At 43.7% G+C, this 24,858-nt stretch overlaps 1 protein-coding gene across 3 annotated transcripts in view; it reads left to right on the top strand.

Moving 5' to 3' along the window:
* Positions 1-886: 886 nt before the first annotated feature.
* LOC147211486 (ADP-ribosylation factor-like protein 8A) overlaps positions 887-24,858 on the top strand; it is a 34,780-nt gene continuing 10,808 nt past the window's right edge. The window contains exons 1-4 of one of the 3 annotated variants that reach the window (XM_086127524.1): positions 887-1,313; positions 22,923-23,003; positions 23,069-23,142; positions 23,238-23,331. In XM_086127524.1, the coding sequence (XP_085983650.1) occupies positions 1,191-1,313; positions 22,923-23,003; positions 23,069-23,142; positions 23,238-23,331 (372 nt within the window). In that variant the 5' untranslated portion in view covers positions 887-1,190. The remainder of the gene's footprint in view (positions 1,314-22,922; positions 23,004-23,068; positions 23,143-23,237; positions 23,332-24,858) is intronic. The other 2 variants (XM_086127533.1, XM_086127515.1) reach the window with 2 other exon arrangements.

Here is a 24,858-nt window from a genome sequence, read left to right as displayed (position 1 = left end):
CTGGGCAACGACCATGACAGGCAATGCGAAAGGGGTTCGCCTGCCGGCATGCAGGATTTGGAACAGAGCAGAGGAGAACACACCAGTCGTAATGGTGTGACTATATCCCAATATGCCAGTAACCCAGGGGGGTCCAAACTCGGTCCTCAAGGGTCCCTGTTTTCCAACTGTCCCTGCTGCAACCCACCTGATTCAAAAGTATCAGGATCTTGCTTCTTCAGAGCTTGCACCTTTGAATCAAGTGTGTTTCAGCAGGGAGTGATGGAAAACAGGCAGGACATCGGCCTTTGAGGACCGAGGTTGGACTCCCTGCAGTAACCCAAAATGGCAGGGCTGCGAGAGAGGTCCCTTCATTGCTGCTTGCAGTTGTAGTTGATATTTTAAATGAAAGGTGGCATGGTCGATGAGTAGGTGGCACGTCCAAGAGTGTGTGTGGGTTAAAATCTGGCTTTGGCATTGCTGTGTGGATTTTGCAAGTTCTCCCAGTACCTCTGTGGATTTTCTTCAAATTCTCACCGATTTTCTCCCACATTCCAAAAACGCGCATGGTAGGTTGAATTACAGTAAAACTCTTAGTTTTCCGTAGGTGTGTGTGTTTTCTTTTTTTTGTGCCCTGCTATTTGGCTGGCGAACAGTTAATAGTGTAATATTTCTCTGCCCCCCCCCCTCCCCCGAGTCAGCTGATTGGGTCTAGCATGCCTGTAATCCTATTAAGGATGATCGAAACAAAGGATGGATGCATATTTTTATTGATGGATCTTTTCATTAAATTTTTGGTCTTAAAAGATGATGGGATAAACACCGTGCCTTGTGGTGCGATATCCGATCGACTGAACTTGAATTGTTTGTTGTGTAGGTTACTGTTCATCCCGACGTTTTACTGTGAAATGGCCGGAAGTGACTTTTCTAACATTCTTGTATTGTTGGGCAGGAAAAGGCGTCGTTAGTAAACAGCGTAAAAGCAAAAAGACGGTTTCGGTTAATGAGTGACATCACCGACAAAAGACGTCTCTTAATCGGTGCCGCTAAAGATCCACGGTGCAATTCGGTTGTCCATCGCTGGCTCAGCTTGTCACTTGGACAAATCTTGAGTTCTGGGCGTCAGCCTGTTTGCTAGCTAGCGGAGCCTCCTCGTAGTAGCAGCAGCAGCAGTAACCGAAACAAGCGTTCAGCATTTGCAGCCGACGACGATGATAGCGCTCATCAACAAACTGCTGGACTGGTTCAAAGCGCTCTTCTGGAAGGAGGAGATGGAACTGACCCTCGTTGGCTTGCAGTATTCCGGGAAGACGACCTTCGTTAATGTGATAGCGGTAAGAAAGCCTTTGCTATACGCAAGCAGCTGTTAGCATCTGGCCGTATCCATTGTTGACCTCGGTGTCTTTATGTCAGCCTTTAATGGCTCCTCGTGCTTTGTAATCACCAACATACAGTATATGTTTTAAAAGTATAAGAATTCAATACGCTTCTAAGCGTGTCTCATAGCAGACGACAGCCGAGTCATGTTGTTTGAAGTTAAATATTTTAAGTCAACTGACATCAGCACCGGTGGATGATGGGAAGCGGGCACATGCTGTGAGCAAGTCTGTAAAGAAAAGACAACATAAATACGACGACCCCACCTTGAGTTGGTTGACCCTGCGGGCCTATCTGTGAATGGAGTAACGATGCATCATACTCGCCGTAACGAATAGTGAAGCCACCGGCGGCCTTCTTATGTTGCCACTAATTAAGTGCCCCTAACTTGAATACATTGATTTCTCTGCAGCGTTTTCACGTTTTCTGCTACATGCACATTTCATTCGTAAGAATGCAATTATAAATTTCCTCGTATAAGGTTTCGTCTGCAACGTTCTGTTAGAGGTATGAATGATGAAGTGAATACAAAGGCCTTTAAAAAAGTGTAAACCTCACTTCTATAACAATTCACGATACTGAGAAAATATTCTCGTAATATGTCGACGCAAACAATGAAGTTTGTTCTTGGAGAAGCTCTGATTACTCCATACAGGGATCCTGGCATGAAATATGGAAAGTTGTCAGTCCTAATGGCAACGTAAGATGGCTGCCCTCTGATTTAAGTTGCGAGGGACCAAATTTTAGTCCATTCGTATGTCAATCCATGGTTGACCTATGATAGGAAAGTCAGTATAGTTCGCTTGCATACATTTCAGAGCAATGCATTCTGGGAGATCTTTTTTTTCTACCTCATCCATTTTGGAGGAGTTACACACACGCATGCACACACAGCTGTTAAGTGATCATCAATTTGTTTTATGATGGCATTTTCAAAGTATTATGATGACTTGCTAGCTAATCTACAACCCCGGTACCGGCAGAAAATTACTCTGTTCAGAGGAAGTGACCCATACGTGCTGTCCAAACCTGATTTCTCAGCTCAACATTGTTTCCTACTTGGGAATGACGGCATGCTCTGTGATACATGTCAGATGAAAGCACACAAATTATTGCAGGGTTCCAACTATTTTGTCAGTGGATGGGCGTAAACTTCAATATAGTCTCAAAAGAAGCTATTTAAATTGTTGCATGGGTGAGTAAACTGTTGTTAAAGTTGTATAGTAATGGTTGGCTCTATTGCACATACAGTAACCACACAGTGCAGTAAGGGTGTCATTCTACCATGAAAAAAGTTGTCATTAGCATTTTATCTGCATATTATTGAACATAGTAATGTGATGATGAAGCTTCACATTTGTTAACTTTTTCGGATGTTTGCAGCTTGACTGCTGCTTTTAGCTTGTTGAGATGGTAAATCAATTCTCGGTCCTGTGACTTGCAACAGTGAAAGACGGATAAATGATTGGGATGTCGTATTGCTTATTCAACTGGGACTTTATTCTATACCATGTCAGCAGCAAACAATTTGCAATTATTTGCTTTCATAAATAGCAGCGATCTGAGTTTGCTTTTGGCTAACACTGGATTCGCCCACTAGCTAGCTTGTCCTAGCTAGCTAGCTTGCTAATAAATCCAAAATATAAGCGTCTTGCAGGTTAGTTTTGTTTAACCTGACATTTTTTAATTGTAGTTGATATAAAATAATCTCATCACGACAATTTCAAAGGTAAACAAACATAGCGCTCACAAAGTGATGACTTCACGCATGAGCCCAAACTGTGGGTTGGCCATGGAGTTCAGGATGGGAGATGTTATTCAGCCACTTTGCTTGCCGTATTTTAGACGTTTCTTCTGTCTCTGGTCCGTGGTGCATAATTATCTTCAGAATCCGAAAGAAACATGGAAGTTTTTCTCTCATGGCATTATTATAACGTCTTGAAACAAATCCCGATCGCTGGTATTCATAGAAATGAATAATAGCATCTTGTTTGCTGCTGAAGAGGGATGGAGTACAGCCCAAGTTGCTCATTCATATGTCTTGCACTGTCGCAAGTCACAGGACCGAGAAGTGCTTTGCCATCTCAACAAGCCAAATGCAGCAGTAAAGATGCCAACACCTGATAAAGTGAAAAGAGAAAGCTTGATGGGCAGATTATTGTGTCCCAAAATGTGCAGAAAACCACTAAGTTCTTATTAGTCCCTCAAGGATTCTGCAGAGAAAAAGGGTTCATTCGGCGGAGAACAATCCTGATTCTGCGAACAGCAAATCTTGGCTTGAAATTAGATTTTCCACAGGCATTAAAAAAATGATGTGAAATGACCTGTGATGAATCAAATTAATGACCCAATGAAGAATTTTTGGGGGAAATTATCTGCAAAACCAAAACACAATGGAAAATTGCCATTATAAAATAATCAAACATCAGCACTTTTTGAGAGCAGATTTATCTAATAATAATAATAATAATAGATTTTATTTTCAATACTTATAAAGTGCAAACACATTTCAACAAACTATGGTTTTGAGGCAGAACAAGTGATATTAAAGCAACATTTTAACGTCTAAATTAGCCGCTTGACATGGATATTAGACACCTACTGCATATGAGATGATAATATATGTAATTCAACCGCACACGCAGTGACATGATGTATTCTTTACTAGACGTCTCGAATACGTGATGTCATCTTTCTGGACGTCTCCATGAAATGAAAAGAAACAAAAGTGTTGTCTCATTTCCCCCTCCCACATCACTAAAGATAGTCCCGAAAAAGTAGAAACATAGGATGTGGGTGAGGGAAACTAATTAAAAAAAATAAAAGTTTGTTTGCTACACAGTGTTCGCTGGAGAGACAATCTAGAAGTGGGAGTGATACCGAGATACAAGCAGCCGTCTCATTAACTGTGCGTCCCGCGTCCTAGACGCATAATTTTCCCGTGGGACGCACAGTTCCAAATAACGTCCGTTTTTGGGACGCAAGGAAATTTCTCAGTCAAAACAATTAAAAAAAAAAAAAAACTACGGCAGGCCTGAGGATTTCACGGTAACGATCGTTACCGGTAGCGTGTCATTTCCGTGGCATCATTTTGACGGTAGCGAAAAATCGTTTCCCATAAAAATCACCGCACACAAGTTGGCTGTACGCGATCGAATCTCTCTTGTGTGATCAACACGATTTCACTGTGCCTGTATGCGTGTTTGTGGTGTGGTGTGTGTGAGTGTGTTTCTTCTAATTTACTTTCGTTTGTTTTGTTTTCAGTGTTGGGGCGGGGGGAGGGCGGAACAGATCACATTATGTGCGCTGCGGGTTGCTATTTTAGTCCGCAAACTGAGGAATCGCGCAGATGAAAGTATGAGATGGCGGCGAAAAAAACACACAAAGGTCTACTAATTACGACATTTAAGAAATGGGAATGCCAGTTAGATTTTTCGTATGATTCGTCCGAAGGGCGTATCACTAAACTCACCTGTGATGTATGCACAGAAGACGAGAGCGAGATACGACGGGGGGCACGATTCCGAGGCAATTTGGTCATTAGATCCATGGGCTAATCCAGGGTTCGGCAACCCAAAATGTTGAAAGAGCCATATTGGACAAAAAAAACAAAAAGCAAATGTCTGGAGCCGCAAAAAAATAAAAGCGTCGACAAAACTTACAATGAAGGAAACACATGCTGTATGTATGTATGAGACTGGACTGTCTCAGAATTGTTTGTTATTCATTCCTTTGTTGTATGCTCACAAACACCCACGTAGATTCTTTGTGATTTCTTGCTTGATTTTCTGTTTTGGTGCATTATTTTCGCTTTTCTTAGTGTTAGTGAAGTGATCATTATTTTCCGTTTTTCTGAGGCAGTCTTTGAAAGCCTCTCGAGTCGAACGAAAAGAGAGAAGGCACGGAGTCGGACGCAGACATGTCTATGTGTGTCGAGACTGTTAAAAGCATAAATAGTGTACATTTTAAAAAACCAACACCACAGCTCTCCTTTTTCGGAGCTGCAACATGTATCTATATCTATTTGAGCTATATTAGCCTACAATTAAAATCTTTTTCCATTTTCAAATTTTTTTTTATAAAGCTCCAGGGAGCCACTAGATGTCGCTAAAGAGCCGCATGCGGCTCTGGAGCTGCGTGTTGTTGACTCCCGGGCTAATCGCTATGAAAAATATTCTGAAAGAGTCTTGGTTATTCTATAATTTACTGGTTGTAGCATGGTAACTTTAGGAATAAAACATTCGTCACAAGGTGTAATAATGCTTATGTTAACTGTCGGTAGATCTAATGATGACATGTGGTAGATTCTTTCCTCAAATTGATCGTAGATTACACATGCATCATCTTGGGAAGAGGATGTCAAGCCACATCAATAGTTTCCTGGATTAATGATTACCAGTAAATTAATCTTTGCAGTGTGAGGCTGGAAAAAATACTCTGATTTTGTGGTATGCTGTATTCATGATGCCATATAAGTACACCATATTTTAATAATAATTATTATTATTATTATATTTTGATCCATTAACTTTTTTAAATAAACCTGGAGTACACAGCTGGTGATGTAATGTTCATTTTTAATGCATAGTTTTCAAACATTTACCCTTGAAACATTATACTTTTGAGTTTCAGAATTCTTGATTATCAATATCAGTCAAAATAGAAAAATGGGTTCCCATGATGAACGTTTACGGAACCCAAAATTAGTTACCTTGGTTTCCCATTGGGTAATCCGACGGAACCGAAAAACGGTTACCGTGAATTTCCGAAATCGTCAGGCCTGCGACGGTGCATCTTTTTTTCCCGCAACGATCACAGTTTGACAAACGCTGCCATTGTTGTTTTGATCTCGCGTTAAGTAATCTCGTGTGGCGACATTTCTGCTCTCGCAAGACGAGATTGGCGAGATCAGCCTTCACCTCGCGGAAAGCAGACGATTGCCAAGTTGTGTAACGTTAAAACAAGTGTTGCGAAAGTTTATTGCGGAGATCATACCAAGGAAGCAGCTAAAGTTGGATAGTTTTTTGCGATAATACGTTGACTTTGAGAAAGCCTTGCATCATTGGAAGCAGACTAAAGAGAGGAGAATTTATGAACTCAAAGACTGAACAATTGGATGAAATAACCTATTTCTCAGCAAATCTTGTATACCTGAATTAATTAAATTTTTGCAGCATTTGCTAATAAGAAATAAACTTATTATCAATGTACTGTATTTTGTTGTTGTTTTGTGTTATTATCATATGCAATTGAATAAGTAGACCATTTCAGAATTCGAAATTTGGGACTCTCTAAATGCATAATGGGACTCATTCTTTTCTGATCAGCGAGTCCCTGGGACTCGCTGGGGGTAAACTGTAAAGTTATCACTGTACAAGCTGCTTTTGTTTTGATGTGAACGTGTGTCAGCAGTGTAAGTGAACAAGATAATTATAATCTTCTTTGCAGGGTTCGTACGGGTCCATAAAGTTAATAAAAATCCATAAAAAAAGAAGTTGTAAAATTATGTTCTTAATTGTCCATAATTTTCAGGGAAACCTTCTAAAATCCATAAAAATTTACCTGCAGTGTTCATTTCGTTTGTATATGTCATTTTCCCCACCCTTCCAATTCATAGTTTTGTCGGAACATGCAGGACCTGCTCTGCTTTTTCGCCGTCTCCGATTAGTTCCGACGATGATCACGTGATCACTTCGGGTCATTCCGAGAAACAACAATAGATTGACGCCGTCCTGGGGCAGTGAATGGATGGTTTGGTTGCCGGCTCGGCAAACAAAATAACAATTTTCTGGAAAAATCTATTCATCGAATTTATCGATCTCAACAAGTGACGGACAAATATGTAGCGATGCCACTCGAGCGAAGCGCGCCTCAGCAGTCGATAGTGGACTCCATTACGGTGCCCCGACTTCCGAAAGTGCTGGAAAAGGGGTACAGTGGTGGTGGCGAGCCAACCAAAGAACATATATTACATTTGATAAACTTTTTAAAATTTTATTTGTGTTGGTAATGTTTAGAAGAATTTATTTTGGATGACAAGAGTTGACGAGAACATTTTGTGTTTAGTTATTTCATTCAGATTGAAAGAAAAAAACCCCTCACACCGGTGTTGAGAAAGGTGATCACCAATTATTTAGCTTGAAGGAAAGGTCAACTAAGAGGTTGAGACTAAGTTGGATTTATTTACTTTTTCACTGTGTTTTTTTGACAATAATTTTGTTGTCATGTGTTTGTTTGATATAAAAGTTAATTGTTTTTACAACTGTTGTCTTGTTTCTTTGCCCATGCTACCCCCTCAATGTTGACATCATTGGCTCCAGTGAATCGAATCTAGTGTCCCCTTACTGGTCCAAATAGAAACCCGTTGTCCGCACCAGAGTGTTTTATCATCTCCAACAATTATAAAACAGACGTAGCCCTTGTTACACGCGCTTTGCTACAAATATTCCGGGACAATGCGATTGTCAAGTGGTGTGGCTGGAGAAGCCGGAGTTCCGTGTTTGGGTCGGAAAAATTGCTGGCGATTATACATCGGCCTACTGCTGAGTGTGCAAGAAGGGCATCTCCGTGAGAAGTAAAACTTGTCATAGCCTCCTGGTCAAGTCAAATGCATTGAGGCACACAGCAAAACAGAAGAAAATTGATCGCCAAGAACTTGCAAAAGAGATTGAGGAGAAAACTAAGTCACTGTCTGCTATTCCCTAATTGTCATATCAGTTTCATATTTGTCATTATAAAACATGTCTGACCATTGAAGGTGATATGAGGGAAAATAATAGGGTTGGACCATTTGGGATTTAGACTTCTGACATACATTTCAGCTGTTCAGGTATACTGGATACTGCTAAGACGGGCAATCAGTACTACTGTTCGTGAAACCAGATTTTTCTAAACCCTGTCCAGCTGACCCATATGACCATTAGCTCTGTTCTTAGAGTTGTGTTTATTCGAAAATAAATTGAAGTTTTATATTTTCTCAATTTAAAAATTTCTTTGTGTGTTTTATTTGAGAATTATTGAAAAAGGTTTTTTTCATTTTCCTACCTGTGATACAGGTAGTAAAGTGAAAATTTGACATACAGTATGTCAAATAAAGGGTTAAGTGATCCTAAAAATAAAGATGTGCCCTTCCTTTGGCAGCAATGATTTGAACACCAGCTCAGTGATATGTGGCTTTCTGTTCAGCCCGTGTATTGCTGAGCGGGCATTAAATCCACCGTGAATCCCCCGCTGAATGGAGAAAAAGTCCTTAAAAGTGGCTAAATTGGTCCACAAAAGTCATTAAAAGGTCCATAAATAAAAAGCAAGTGGAAGAGTGGGAACCCTGCTTTATTGGTCAGGTAAGTAAAAACACCCAAGGAATTTGTCTCCGATACTTTGAGCCACTCTAGTATTACAAGCAACAAGCAACTGTAGCACTTTTCTCCACTAACAAGCCCAAGATCGTTGAGTTCTGGATAAAGATAAGATAAGAAAACCTTTATTAGTCTCGCAATGGAGAAATTCCCAATTCACAGCAACAAAGTAATGAAAGGGAACTCTTGGTTGTAAAAGTTCCACAGGAAATCTTTGTTTGATCTCTACAGTGACTTATAATTCTGGGTAATTTAATGCAATGAATTTGACCTGTGGTACTGGAAAAACAAAGGGCATTACCCCTTCTGTCCAGCATGTGGCGGTAAGGAGCTGAAGGCCAAATAAAAGCGATGACTTCATAATAAGGCGACCGGCAAGCCTATCTTGTCATTTGTTGGAACACATTTCTTCAGAATGGAGGGAAATCAGATGCTGCTCCCCCTCGTGATGTTCAAAATTGTTCTCAAAGCAAGGAGAGCTTTGCGTGAAAGAGAACAGGCGTTGATTATAAACCCAATATGACAACGTCGTTTGATCCACCCGCCCATCCATTTTCAACAGCGCTTATCCTGAACGGGGTTGTGCGTTCCTCAGCTGGAGCCTACCTCAGCTGACTTCGAGTGGAAGGGGGACTACATCCTGAACTGGTTGCCAGTCAGATGTAGGCCACATATAGAGACAAACAACCAATCACACCCACATCCACACCGTTACCGATCTCACGCTGTCCGCACACAAGTCAGGCGAGTGTACCACTACACAATCAAGTATCAATCAAGTACATCTTTATTGTCAAATGTGCTGTACGTGCAGCGCAGATGAAATTTCCTCCCTCTTAAACAGACAACAGACAACAAGAGGAGCCGCTGCAGGTGCCCGCGCCGCCATCAAAAGAACACTTCACATAAAATGACAAAATAATACAACACAACACATAAAACAGACAGTCGTGCCATCTTAACCACTTTTCCTCCATTCACTTTGTTGTTTGAAGCAGTAAAAGAGGAGCGAATCAAAGTGTCCTTTTCACCAGTGGATCAAAGACGTCATGCTGGAATGTGCACACGTCTGCTACAAGCTAAGCTTGAAAGCAACAAGAAGCTGTAGTGTCCATTAACGGAAAAGAGATTGGCTCTCATCTCCTGTCCCATGTAAATCCGCTTCAACTCCAAGCCGCGACTCCCAATTCCACATACGAATTGGCGCTCTGCGCTGACGCTCCTTTCTTCTCATCGTCGGCTCCTCAAGCCATCCATCCATCCAGCCGCAGACTGTCCATCAGCACCGACCTTTCCGCTGAACAAAGCGGGGCTGTGAAAATGCTGCCCATTACAGGCGCAAAATACAAGCGCCCCGGGCCTGTCCAGCAACAACAGTCAAATGGCGCAGACATTGCTCCCAATCAAAATCAGTGCTGGTCCACGTGTGCAGCCAAGAAGGCGCAACCACCAAGCACAGATTATTCTTCTTTGACGAATGCCGTGGCCAAAACCGCTGAAAACAGTCCACATCAGGTCCACACAACGTAACAACAACACAAAGTGACAAAACAAAACACAAAAACAACAAAAAACGCAAGGCTCTTGAAGAGCACTTGCCGATGGCTGCCTACTCGGGTGCCATCTTGGAAAAAAAAAAAAGAAATCAGTGAGCGTCATTTGATTATAAAACAGAATTTCCAAGCAATTAAGGATCACAACTGTGAAAAGGACGAGAGGTGGCGAGGACTACATTCACAAAGAACGCGACTGTAAGATGTAAACCTATATCACATCCTTTCTGTGTCCATGTTTTGTATCACTTGTGTACGTTTTTTTTTTTTTTTTTGCTTTTGCTTTTAATAGAGCAAGTACATGCAATTGTGTGGGCATAAATACAGATGTCCGACATGGCCTGGTGTGCGGTGCCCATTAACCACCTTGCCAATGACAAAGTGAAAATGGGAATGGCAAGATAAATATATTCCACATTCGTGAGCGGCCGAATCGTATGTCAAAATTAAAATGAAAACCCGACTATCAAGCATAAATGTCTGGATGCGGAAAAAAATGCAAATGGCATACTGTAATCCCCCAATCCAGTATCAACATCTCTTGTCAAGCCAGTGATGCAATGTTTACTTCTATCTGTGGCCAGGGTCATATATAAAGAGTCCAGGCACGCTATGCAACAATACATGCATTACCTGTCCCCGTTTCTTTCTTATACCCTAAATAATCACAATTTGGAAATTGCTGGACATGGCGACCGTTTTTCCCAATTAGAACAAATAAGCATGTCTGGAAGTCATGAAGGGCCACGGATGGCGTCATACAGGCAGGAGATCGATGCCTCCACCCGTGGTTTTTGTTTTTTTCTTTTTCAGAAAGACTGAGAAGAAATTAGCGATTTTTGATCATATTCTTACGAGTGACCCAGAAACAAGTAAAGTGCCACAACAACCACTTTACAAATAATCCAATTACACAGTTGGGTGTGCCGGCATTAAATTTCAGGTGTACTTTTTCTCCTCGGACCATTATTTTTAGTGCTGTCAAGCCATTAAAAAATTGTGCGATTAATTCATTAATTAATAATAATTAATAATTTGTCCTGGGTACGACGTTAAACTGCATCCAACTGGTCCTCCAGGTTGGGGGTTGGGTGTGAGGTTAACAACCTCACCCTGTAAAACAAAAACGTTACAGAAACGATGAGAGGAAGCCATTCCGGTAAACCACGGCGAAGAAGAGACGGCACATCCTTGGATGTATCTATGACGGGGCCGGGTGAAATCCAGCAGGAAGCCCGACCCCTGATGACCCCGATCTTTGGAACCAAAACCAACACCAGAGTAGGCACCTTGAATGTGCGCACAATGTTCCAGGCTGGTTGCATGGACCAGGTGCTGAAGAATATGAGGGACTATCGCCTGGACATCTTAGGCGTTAGTGAAATGAGGTGGACGGGGCAAGGGCGCCTCATGGTTGATGGAGCAACCTTTCTGTACTCTGGAAAGCAAGACCACCATTCCCATGGAGTCGGCATCATCCTCTCCAGTAGTGCAGCAAAAGCATTGATTGGATGGAAGCCGGTGAATGAACGGATTATTACAGCAAGGCTCTACACCAGATATGCCAAAGTAACCATCGTACAAGTTTATGCCCCAACCGAAGCTGCCTCAGCGGACGATAAAGACACCTTCTACAACCAGCTCTAGACCGTGCTTGAGGAGATCCCCAGACATGACATCAAAATGCTGATTGGAGACTTCAACGCAAAACTGGATAATGACAGAAGGGGCCTGAATGCCACAGTTGGACCACATGGGTCTGCGAGCTCCACGAACGACAACGGAGAGAGACTTGTTGATGCTAACCAGTACCAACGGCCTCAGCATTGGCAGCACCTTTTTTGAGCACAAGCGGATCCACAAAGTAACCTGTGTTTCACCTGGTGGCGGGACCCGGAACGAACTGGACTACATCTGCATCAACACAAGGTGGCGCTCATCATTGCTCGACGTTCGCTCCCACAGAGGTGCAGATGTGGGTTCAGACCACTTTGTGGTGAGTAAAATCAAGCTGAAGCTGAAGAAGGTGAAAAAGGTGCAGCCCAAGAGACCTTACGCAGTGGACAAGTTAAAGAATAACAACATCTCAGAAAGCTTCTGTGAGGATTTGAGTAGGAAGCTCAAGGTATCACCACATCTTGCAAACATTGAGGAGCAGTGGAGTATGTTCTCTTGTGCCATAGCTGAAACTGCAGAAGCAGTTATAGGCAGAAAGAGGGGTACCAACCAAGAGAGATGGATAACAGACAACACCTGGAAGTTGATTGATGAAAGGAAAGTGGCCAAGATTAAAAGAGAACAAAAGAGGAGGCTCCGGAGTTGGAGGATGGAAGACGAGGAGTACAGACGCTTGGACAGGGCAGTGAAGAAGAGTTGCAGGAAGGATAAAAGACAGTGGCTAGAAGAGAAAGCAAGAGAGGCACAGGAAGCAGCAGAGAACAACAAAACGACGACTCTATACAAGATCGTGCGGGAGCTAACCAACTCCAGGAGCAGCTCTAGTGTGCCAATCAGGAGCAAGGATGGCAGGACACTTATAAGCGACGAGGAACAAGAAGCAAGATGGCTGGAACACTTCAGGGAGGTTCTCAACCAACCAATGCCTCCCGTGCTCTTCAATTTCGATCAAGAGACACCAGCTCCAGCTCTAAATATTACATCGAAAGAGATATCCGAGACTGAGGTTGCCAGAGCAATCAAGGGCCTTAAGAACAACAAGGCACCGGGACTCGATGAGGTAGCTGCCGAGCTGTTGAAACATGGCCAAGACGCTGTTGTGGAGAGCCTTACCCACCTGTTCAACCTGATTTGGCATGCTGAAGAGGTTCCTGCCGACTGGAGACGTGGGGTCATTGTCACGCTCCCTAAGAAGGGAAACCTCGCAGACTGCAATAACTGGCGGGGCATTACACTGCTGTCAATCCCCAGCAAGGTATTCTGCAGTGTTCTGCTACATCGCCTTAAAGATGAAGTGGATAACATCTTGAGGGAAGAGCAAGCCGATTTCAGGAAGGGAAGGTCTTGCGCCGAACAGATCTTTAACCTTCGAAACATCATAGAGCAGTGCCAAGAATTTCAGATACCACTCATGATCAACTATATCGATTTCAAGAAAGCCTTCGACAGCATCCACCGGGAGTCACTGTGGCAGATCGTCCAGCTGTATGGTGTACCCCTCAAGTACATCAACATCTTCAGGTCATTGTACCACAACTCAACCTGTTGTGTCAAAACCAACAGTAGCACAACTGATGATTTTGACATTGTCACTGGTGTAAGACAGGGTTGCATTCTGTCACCCCTACTCTTCATCATCATAATTGACTTTGTGAGGAGGAAGTCCATCACAGGGGCAAAAGTTGGTATCAAGTGGGGAGGGAGCAGACTAGCCGACCTGGAATTTGCAGATGATTTGGCTCTGTTAAGTCACACCCAGCCCGCACTCCAGGAGTTGACCAACAATCTGCATGAGCACGGAGTTAAGGTCGGTTTACGAATTAGCCAGGAAAAGACCAAGGCCATGGCCGTCGGACAGCACCAACACCTTCAACCACTCACTCTACACCAACATGACATAGAGTACATTGACAGCTTCACATATCTTGGGAGTAACATCTCAAATACAGGTGGTGTGGAGAAAGATGTCAACAGTAGACTTGGTAAAGCTGCGGGAGTGTTCCAACGCCTCCGCAACATCTGGTCATCGAAAGCCATCACTACGACCACCAAGCTACGCCTCTATATGTCAGTGGTTATCCCAACAGCGATTTACGCCTGTGAGACATGGATGAAGACAGCCAACATTACCAACAAGTTAGATGTCTTCCATCAGCGTTGCCTGAGATCCATCCTGAGGCTCTCATGGAGAGACCACATCACCAACGAGGAGGTGATGAAGAGGGCAGGAGTGGCTGAACTGTCAGACATTGTCTCTGAAAGGAGAAGGAAAATGATCGGCCACGTACTCCGACTGCCAAGAGAGAGACCGGCAAGTGTGGCCATGGACTGGATGCCAGAGGGTGGAAAGAGGAAGAGAGGTAGGCCAAAGAAGACGTGGAGACAGACTGCCAAAGAAGACCTCAGTGAGATGGGTGTCAGCTGGCATGGAGCAAGAAGGGTTGCCAGTGACCGGAACAAATGGAGGAGACTCGTCGCCCAATGTTCCAAATAGGAGCGGGCGGAACTAACTAACTAACTAACTAATAATAATGAATCTAATTAATCTGTTTTAATCTCATCTAAAATTACAGAGAAAACCCTTATTTTCATTTTAAGTTCATTACATTATTGAAGCAAATCAAAAGATAAAAGAAAAAGTGGCATTATAAAGTATTTTATTGTTTTTCAGCAGACTTGGACAGATGCAGTCCGAGCATTTACTTTCTGCTGTAACATATTGTCACATCTCTCAAGGGTATGCCGTCAGACATCAGTTATTTATTTCAACATAGATCATAAATCACAAACAAGGCCCCTGTGGGCCGAAGCCAACACGAAAACAGAGTACCAACAGCCTACGACAAGATGTACACATGGACGAATTCTTCTGTCAGTCACATAACCTCCGCACTTCCAGCTACAACCTTAAAAAAGTTGATTTTGTCAGGGATTTTGCATGATGCAGACCCATTTTAAAGCACGCTGGTTTGATTTAAATCAACAAATCTTTCAAGTTTTCTCATGCACACTTACCTAAGTATGGATTAATTCAACCTGTTTTCTCTTTTTGTGTGTCAGATGAGTGCTTGCTACCAATTTGGGTGTGTTCCCTGCTGGGTCTGAAAGCACATCAGAACATATAAATGGTGGCAAGCAGGAGTTACAACCTACTCCAAGACCTATTTGTTTAAGGATTTTCACATATTCCGAAGATACATTGAATTATCTCTGTTATCTTCTTGGACCTCAGCTGGAGAAGAGAGACACAGAGTAGTGTGGAAACTGGCGACCAATCCTAGAGTTACAGGGGCATCTCTTATTTGTTTGGCGTCAGCGTTACTTTGGAGAGGTGTTGCTTCCATGATTTCTGTGATGTGGTAGAGAGGTAGCTGTCTTGAAGTTGCCCATCATCGACAAGTTCAAAGACATAGCTGCGTATGGTGTGTGGGTTCCATCGATGGATTCCACATTCCTAATCTGTGCCCAGACGGAGATCACACATAATACTTGAACCGCAAAGGATGGCACGCCATCATTCTGCAGGCTGTTGGTCGATGGCAAGGGACAATTTTGGAACCTTTTTGTCGGCGCTGCACGTAGCCTACATGATGCCAGAATACTCCGCTTGTCTGGGGGGTATGGGATCCTGTGTTTAGGGGTATGCTACAGCCTCAAGTGACCAAACATTTATGTGTGCATGATGTTGGCCATTTCCTCCTTGCTGATGCAGCTTATCCCCTTAAAAAGATAGCTGCTGAAGCCTTTAACTGACAATGGAAGACTGACCACCCAGCAGTTAGTTTATAATCACCAGAAAAGCAGGGCCAGAATCTCAGTGGAGGATGCATTCAGAAGTCGAAAGGGCAGATGGCAATGGGTGCTGAAACGCAATGACTGCCACCTGTCGAACAAGTTTATGGACGTGACAAAAGGGGTGTTCACACGGCACACATTTGCTCCGGTGCTGCACCGATGTATTTTGTTGCGATATATTTTACACCGGAGCAAATTTTGCAGAGCGTTCTCACGTACAAAGCCGCTGAGCGTGTCGGCAACGGCACAGCGTCGGTGCAGCTCCACTTGCGTTCACACGGCAGTTTCTGCAGCGGAGCAAAACGACAGAAAACAAATGAGTTGTCGTGTTGGTTCTTTTTAAAACTTTAACACAACTCCAGCGACTACTGTACAGGCATGTCCTTCTCCTTCTCGGTCTCCGTGCCTTCTGCTCGAGAGTGACCGCCCCCGAAAACGTAAATCAACGATGACTTCAATGACACTCAGAAAAGCAAACCTGTAATGCGCCAAACAGAAAATCGAGAGAGGAAATCACAAAATTAATTATATGGAGGGCGGGGTGTTGTGTACACACAACAAAGGAACAAACTACACAAACAACTCCGAGACAGTCCAGTCTCAAAAGGAAAGATGATGTTTGGGGACTATCCCCCCCCCCCCTTCTAGTTGAGATGGTACAACCTAAGAGGTGCTTGCTACTGTTACCAGCCAAGTCTTGTGTCGTTATCAAACAAACACATGACGGAAGTCCGACAGAGCACGAAAGCAACGCATTCTCGCCGTACGTAATCAACACTTGACGAGCATTTGCTCTGGAGCAAATTTTTAAACCACCTCCATGAGGTGGATCAAATTTTGCTGTTTTCCGGAGCTACGCCGGAGCTAATTTGCACGTGTGAACGCTCTTCTGGGGCAGCTCCGGCGTAACACCGGACCAAATCTTGCCGTGTGAACACCCCTACAGTGTGTCTGTGTGTGTGTGTGTGGGGGGGGGGGGTTATTTGTGTGAAGTGAATGGGGCTGACTGCATGTTCGAATGGGGTGACATTGCTTTTGTCCCACAGGAATCCAATGGTGTGCTCTCTGCAAGAGTGGAAGTCGTTTTTTTTTCTTTTTGTTATTTTCTAGTTTTTTTTTTTTGACGGATCTTTGTGTGTTTTCTAACAACAGACATAACTAAAAAATGTAATGTGCATACATGTACAAATAAATCGATGCATCCTAATCTTTGGTGTTAGTGGCCCCTTTTGTTCTATACTCAATCCATTTTATTAGTTTTTACATTTAATGCATTTGTATCATGCTAAAAGGAAGCCTCTTTCTACAACATTTTACCATGCTTTATTTTCACACCTTCATATTAACTTCATATTAATACAAAGAGAATACAGGATTTATTTTTTGAAATGCATATTGTAAGCCACTCCCATATTCACTTTGAGCATACACAGATGAAGGGAAAACTGATTTACATTAATCTACAAACTTACATTTATCATATTCCGTGTGCAATGTGAAAGTAATCCTGTCACACACACACCAGAATACATGTGCATGCTCTCCCGTGTGGTTGCTGGACAGATCATTTTTTTCCCCTCGTTTTTGGAGTGAGAACAATTTGTCCATATCTTCTCTCCGGGACCTCCCATTTCGTACCACATTCGTAAAACATGCATGGTAGTTTAATTGAACACTCTAAAGCAGGGGTGGCCAACCAGTCAGAGACAAAGAGCCAATTTTTTTACTGTGTTACTGCAAAGAGCCACATCTCACACACACACACACACACACACACACACACACACACACACACACACACACACACACACACACACACACACACTGTCTTGTCCAGGGAAACCAAGACAACGAGAGTATTTAAAAAAATGCTGAGATTTATTTAAGAAAGAAAAGGAAAAAACGCTGAGCGCTGATTTCATTTTATCTTGTTGGGAGATGGTGAAGGTCAGCGCAATCAGCATTTTGAGCAGCTACACAGAGTACAGACTAGTGCAACTTTGCTTATCCGCAAAATAACTGGTCAGCATTCAAAGGTACGTTCAGCATTCAATAGTACGAACCGTTACTTCCATTTAGCGCTGTTATCTGTCAAATTCTCATTACAATTCCTCTTTCTTGATCCTAAGGATCAACCAGGAAAAAACAAAAACAAAGGCACAATCTAATACGCAAAGAGAGAGAGAGAGAGATTCCCCAAATTAGCATCAGACTGAAGAGGTCATGTGGTTTGAAAACGGTCATCATGAAGGGGTGGGAACCAAAATTTATACTCAAGGGAGAGTGCAAAACTGTTTTACGGAAAGACAGAATCCCTGAGATAAGTTGGCAAAGCATCAGAAGGCAGAGGGATGGCATTGTCGTAGCTACATAAAAGACTCTATATCCTGGGGGTCAGAAAATGGAAGTGGGTCGTCAGTACGGGCATCAGGACTTGTTATGGATGGGGCAATCTGTGAAAGCTGGTGCATTTGGACTGACAAAACAAACAGGATGTTGGACAGGCAAGGACAGTGAGTGGACGCTGGCCACAGTGTCAAATACGGTGCCAATGAGGGTCTTGAACGACGAGGCGTTGAGTGCGCGTACAGTGGAATTAGTAGGGTGAGTGCAGGGTTTGGAAAGAGAGTCGACCACAAGCCAGGCATTTCCGGCCGTTTTGTCAACGTGGGTCTTTGTTAGGGCGTGAAGTGCACACAGTGCAGAGGAGGTGTCGAATGGGCGGAGGTGAATAGGCAATGCATCTGGCGGCGAGTGAGGAAAGAGAGTGCCACCAGGAGTTGCCATCGGTTTTAGGGGAATGTGATTTGGCCGCCCAGTCTGTGTTCATGTGTCAGCGGGACAAGGATTTGGGAAACGTTAGGAAAAGGACCGGCTGAGGGGATGGGACGGTTAGCGTTTATCGCTGTGGGCCCATCCGATGAGATGGTTTTGGTGTGGAACATGATTATCATGGCTAAGAGAGTAAGGGGACAGGTAGTTGTCCGTAAACCACACATATCGGGTTGGTAGGTAGCCAGGGTTCATCTGGGTCGTACGGTTGGCAGTAATAGTCTTGGTCAGACATCGCGTGTATGACCTCTGTCGTCCTGTGGTGTGACCGAAGAGGATGCCTCAGTACTTTCATTGATGATGTCTCTGTCTTCTTTGGTGGCTTGGCACGCCACATGAAGCAAAGGAGCGCTGATTTCAAATCACTCTGTTATTGGTGGCTTGTCCACGGGTTGGTTTCCGGTCGTGGGACTTGAAGCGAGGTCCCTTGTCACTCTTTTACAGTGGGAAGCGTGGACCCAGGTGGCCCTCTCAATGACCTTCATGGTGGTGTGGGTGACAAGCAGCACTTGGAATGGACGAACCATTGCCGATGTCTCCAGTTTTTTGCGTCTGAAGTTCTTAGTGCTAAGCACTGAGCACTGTTGTTTGCGCATGAGCGGTGATTCAGTTGCCATCTGATTGGTTGCCCTGTATGTCAATCAAGTACCAGGTTTGATGATAGGCTGACGTTGTAAGTTCTGTGTATTTAGCACCGTTGTTTGAATGGCAGCGCCACCGCCGAGGCGTTTTCGCCGCGTGTCATTCTAAAGCCCGGGAGCTGCATTGAGCCAGCCAAAGAGCCGCATGCGGCTCGCGAGCTGCGGGTTGGCCACCCCTGCTCTAAAGTGTCCACAAATGGGATTGTGAGAGTGGATGGTTGCTCATCTCGGATGCCTTGCGAATTGGCACTTGAATCTGTGTTTTTGTGTATCATGAATATTTCCCAATAAGCCTCATCTTCAGAAAACGGATTTGATCTCTTTTAAATGTATTTGCATGCCCTCTTTCTCGGTTTAATATTAACAACGAACATCCTGCAACTCTTTATTTGGCCAAAAAAGTGTGTATGTTGAAACGATTGATCGATAGAATCAATATAATTAATAAAATAATTTGACACTCAAAATTCACAATACCCTTTTATTTCTTATTCATGTTAGAATATTTGTTTTTACATGAACTTTTATTCATTTTTCCCTCGTGCACATCATTCCAAGTTGTCAGAGTGTTTTAAGATGAAGCAATGCGTGTGCTTGTTTGGAAAACGTTGCAGTTTGCAAGAAAGGAGATTGTATGAACAAGAAGGTTGCTGTGTAAAGCCTTTGTAAATGCAGAGGGATGTATAACGGGAACATGATCATTTGTCAACCCATCTTGTCTGGCACCATGGCAAACAGCAACAAACCTGAATGAATCAAGAGCGGTGGCTGCCGCGCAAAGTAGTGGGACTGGGACAGACCAAAAAGGTGTTGCTGCCTTTTTCAAAAACTCATAAATCACCTTGTGCTCATTTACTTATTGCTTATTTAGTGTAAAAATTGGTGCATACGCACGGTTAGCGTTTATAGTGTCCATTATAGTCAATATAATCGATGACGAAAATGGTCATTTGTTGCAGCTGAAGTATGAATAACCTGCAACTGACAAGTAGTTGCACCTGAAGCAGCCTTAGAAGCAATATTCCCGCTAATTTTACATGTGTTTGAGCGTCCTTTGGACTACGGTGAGCAACATCCACAGACTTGGATATGAATGGAAACACAATGCCCCTTACTCGCTGTTGCGGGAAGTGAAGCCACCAGCGATCGTCTTACGTTGCCACTCACTCAGAGTGCCTAACTTGAATAAATCAATTTCTGCATGGTGTTTTAACATTATTTTCTGTCTCTTTGGTGAAATTGCACACTTATGTGGGGTACGGTTTTACCAGTAAGTCTAGAAGAAGCTCTTCGTGCACATTTAATCGGTAAGAGTGTAATTATAAATTGTCTCTTGTAAGGTTGTTTGAGGAAACAATGAAAACAATGATTTCATGTTTAAAGTTTTATTTAGTGTTGGGCGTGTCCAGTAGATTCTCAGAAAACAAACAAGACCCAGCATTCATAATAGGCACGCTCCGAAGGCTGTGCAATTGGACAAATAGGGGTGTGTTCAAAAAAATAGCAGTGTGGCAAACCAATCTCTGAGTTCATCAATTTTGGGAAAGAAAAAAACAAAAACAGGTGTGAATCAGGTGGCGCCTATTTAAGGATGATGAAGCCAGCACAGGTTGAACATGCATTTGAGGAAAATGGGTCGTTCAAGACACTGCTCCGAAGAACGGCGTTCTTCACGCAAAGTCCCTCTGTTACAAAAAAGGCATGTGCAGAAGAGGTTACAATTCGCCAAAAAACACAAACTGGCCTAAAGAAAAATGGAGGAACATTTTGTGGACTGATGAAAGTAAAATTGTCCTTTTTGGGTCCAGGGGCCACAGACCGTGTGTGAGACGACCCCCAAACTCTGAATTCAAACCTCAGTACACGTTGAAGACAGTGAAGCATGATGGTGCAAGTATCATGGTCTGGGCATGTTTCTCCTACTCTGTTGTTGGGCCCATTTATCACATACCAGGGATTATGGATCAGTTTGTGTATGTCAAGATACTTGGAAGAGGTTATGTTGCCTTATGCTGAAGAGGACATGCCCTTGAAATTGGTGTTTCAACAAGACAATGACCCCAAACACACCAGTAGGATGAGCAAAGTCTTGGTTCCAAACCAATAAAATTAATGTTATGGAGTGGCCAGCCCAATCCCCAGATCTCAATCCAATCGAGAACTGTGGGGTGATATCAAAAATGCTGTTTGTGAAGCAAAACCAAGAAATGTAAATTGTGGAATGTTAAGCAATCATGGAGTGAAATAACTGAAAGGTGCCACAAGTTGGTTGACTCTATGCCACACAGATGTGAAGCAGTTATAAAAAACTGTGGTCATGCAACTAAATATTAGGATTGCTAACTCTTACCTTTTTTTTGGTAATACAAAATAGTTTTGAGTTTGTACAGTCAACAGCAGACACTATTTTTTTGAACACACCCCTTTGAACTATTTGCCCAATTGCACAGCCTTCGGAGTGTGCCTATTATGAATGCTGGGTCTTCAGATTCAGAAAACTTTATTTATCCCCACGGGGTGATTTGGACTTAACAGGCACGCTCTCCACAAGAAACATGAAAAACAATGACGAACATGGGATACAGTGCAAAGGGCCTGTCGGTACTACAGCGCCCCGAGATCTTATTTGAGAAAGTAAAACACTAGGGAAGGAGAGGGAAGAAAACCCTTGCTCGAACTATCCTCTACTGAGGATAGTTTAAGTCTAGGAAAAAAAAGACCCAGCACGTCAAAAGCATATGACAGTTACAACAAGTCACAAGACATAACATGTAATAAGGGGGCGGATGAATGGGGGACGGGGGGGGGGGGGCGATGCGGCCCGACCGGTGAGCTGCCAGTCCATTCCAGCACTCAGCAGATCAGTTCACGTCACGGGGAAAAAACAGGAACAATAAAGGCGGTGAGCAGAGCAAAAAAGCGTCCGCCTTCGTCGAGAGCCAAGCAAGTCTTGTTTGTTTTCTGAGAATGTACTGCACCTACTGGTAACTTGTCTGGCATGTAACAATAAAAATATACTAAAAAACAGGGATAATCTGGTTAGTCCCATTGTACTGAAATTATTTTGAACAGCACTGTAAATCCACTTCAATTCCGACTCCCAGTTCCACAGACGCATCGGCGCTCTGTGCTGACATTCCTTTCTTCTCATCGTCGGCTCCTCAAACCATGCAACCATCCAGCCGCAGACTGTCCAACAGCATCGACCTCTCCCCTGAACAAAGCGGGGCTTTGAAAGTGCTGCCCATTACAGGCGCAAAGCACAATCGCCTCGGGGCTGTCCAGCAACGACAGTCAAATGGAAGATAAGAAAACCATTATTGTCTCACAATGGAGAAATGAGCAATTTACAGCAGCAAAGTTTGGAGGGAAGAAAGTAGAAAATAAGTATTTGCATGCACTAAATAAATAAATAAATAAAGGAACTGTACCCAGTACAGAATGCAATGTAAAAACACAAAATATAAGATATTAGCAGATATGCAACTGCGTATATGCTGCATAAGGTGACCGTGCTATTTACAATGGGTGAGTGGGGGAGAGTCCAGGTTTTCAGGTGCCTATGATATCTACTTTCTATTAAAGGAGATACTGCAGTGCCGATCATACGCATCCGCGCGCGCACACACACACACACACACACACACAGCATCACATGATTCCAAATAGTGACTGTATGAAAGACTGACACGTGATTGACATTGTTGTTCTAGTCTGGCCAGTTCAGTGAAGACATGATTCCCACGGTCGGCTTCAACATGAGGAAGATCACCAAGGGCAATGTCACCATCAAGGTGGGTCTTCGCTCTGTCACCATGAAAATGTCCTCAATGGAAATGTAACGTATGTGTGTGTACAGCTCTGGGACATTGGCGGGCAGCCGCGTTTCCGGAGCATGTGGGAGCGTTATTGCCGAGGAGTTAGCGCCATAGTGTAAGTGTTCCTCAATGTTTCGCCTTTCTTCCTTATCGTCTTCATGTGTGGTGTTCTCAGGGAAAAAACCCCAAAGATTTGTGTTGTGTTTGCAGATACATGGTGGACGCGGCCGACCCGGAGAAGATTGAAGCCTCCAAGAATGAACTCCACAACCTGTTGGACAAACCCCAGCTGCAGGGAATTCCTGTGAGTGTGCAACAGAACCTCTCGTGTTTAATACTCACATGGAAAACATTGTTGTTACCCCTCTGTTAATGAAAGAAAAACCCTAAATACCTTGAATATGACCAAAGTCATTTAAAAAAATGTAATAAAAAATAACCAATGAAAATCAGACATTGATTTTGAATTGTGGTTCAACAGAAACAATTTTACAAAACAAACTCATGAAACAGCCCTGGACAAAAATTACGGGACTCTTAATACAGTATATCTTGTCGCACAACCTTTTGGGGCAATCACTACATACCGCAAAGAAGTCTGAGAGACAAAGTCGGACTCTCCTTCACACACAGCTTGGGCTCTGGTCCCATTCCTCTAAAAAGAGTTTGTACTCATCCCCACTCTTGAGTTGCGCACGATGAGAGGCGGAGAGCACGTAAGGGCATACTTATTGTCCCCCCGGCTTGACGCCTGTTGATTGGGGTTCACCCAAGTGGATGAGAGGGTAGCCTCCTGATACTTTCAGGTGAGGGGACAGGTCCTGACTGTTATTTGTGCTGATGCACCAAACAGCTAGTCAGAGTATCCACTCTTTGTGGAGTCCTGGAGGTTGCTGGACAGCGCTCCCCATAGAGAACACTCTTCTGATGGTTAAATTCAGTGCTCATGTGGGCAATCACAGTGAAACCAGGAAGGGTGTGATTGAGAAGAACGGGGTGTTCCTCCCAATCCCTCTCTTCCTCCACAATCATAACCCGAGTGGTGTTATGTTCCTGGACTTCTGTGCTTGTCATGGATTTTCCATAACCAACACATTATTCAAATTTGGACACTCATGTGAAGAGAGGGGCGCAGCTGTCAACTGATCACCAGCTGGTGGTGTGTTGACTCTGTGTTGCACAATCCCCGAACCTGCTGATGGACACCAACAGTAAGGGATTGTCAAGCTAATGGACTCCTCTTGGGCCTTTTTGGCCTGTGGGACTCCAGAGGCAGCTGAGAAGTGCTGGCTGGCCAAGTGGTTGCCGAGGCAAAAACTCAAGCATGGGAGGAGTTTGGTAAGGCCATGGAATACGACATCTGGATGGCTTCTTGGAAACTCTAGTCTACCATTTGCCGTCTCAGGAGGGGGGAAGCAGTGTACCATTAACACTGGGTGGAGTGGAGAAGGGGCACTCCTGACCTTGATCAGACGGTAGACGGTTGAGACGGTAGGGAGATTCCTTAGAAGATCTCCTCAATTTCACCGACACACCTTGCTTTAGGGAAGCAGGGTCTCTGGGGACCCTGAGGTGTGCTCTCTTATATCTGGGTTTGAAGCCATGAGGTGGTTAAAACTCCTTGGTGGCAAAGCCCCAATAGTGGATGAGATCCGTGCTGAGTTCTTAAAGGCTCTGGATGTTGTGGAGCTGTCCTGTTTGACACACCGCTACAACCACCCATGGACATCGGGGACAGTTCCTCTGGATTGGCAGACTGGGGCTCTTTTTAAGAAACGGGATCGTAGGATGTGTTCCAATACAGAGGGATCACAGTCCTCAGCTTCCCTGG

Source organism: Hippocampus guttulatus, chromosome 1 (assembly GCF_054856545.1).
Source record: "Hippocampus guttulatus isolate MCC_2025c chromosome 1, RoL_Hgut_1.0, whole genome shotgun sequence".
Classification (NCBI taxonomy): domain Eukaryota; kingdom Metazoa; phylum Chordata; class Actinopteri; order Syngnathiformes; family Syngnathidae; genus Hippocampus; species Hippocampus guttulatus.
The sequence above is the reverse complement of the archived record's forward strand: the minus strand, read 5'-3'. Positions and strand labels throughout refer to the sequence as shown.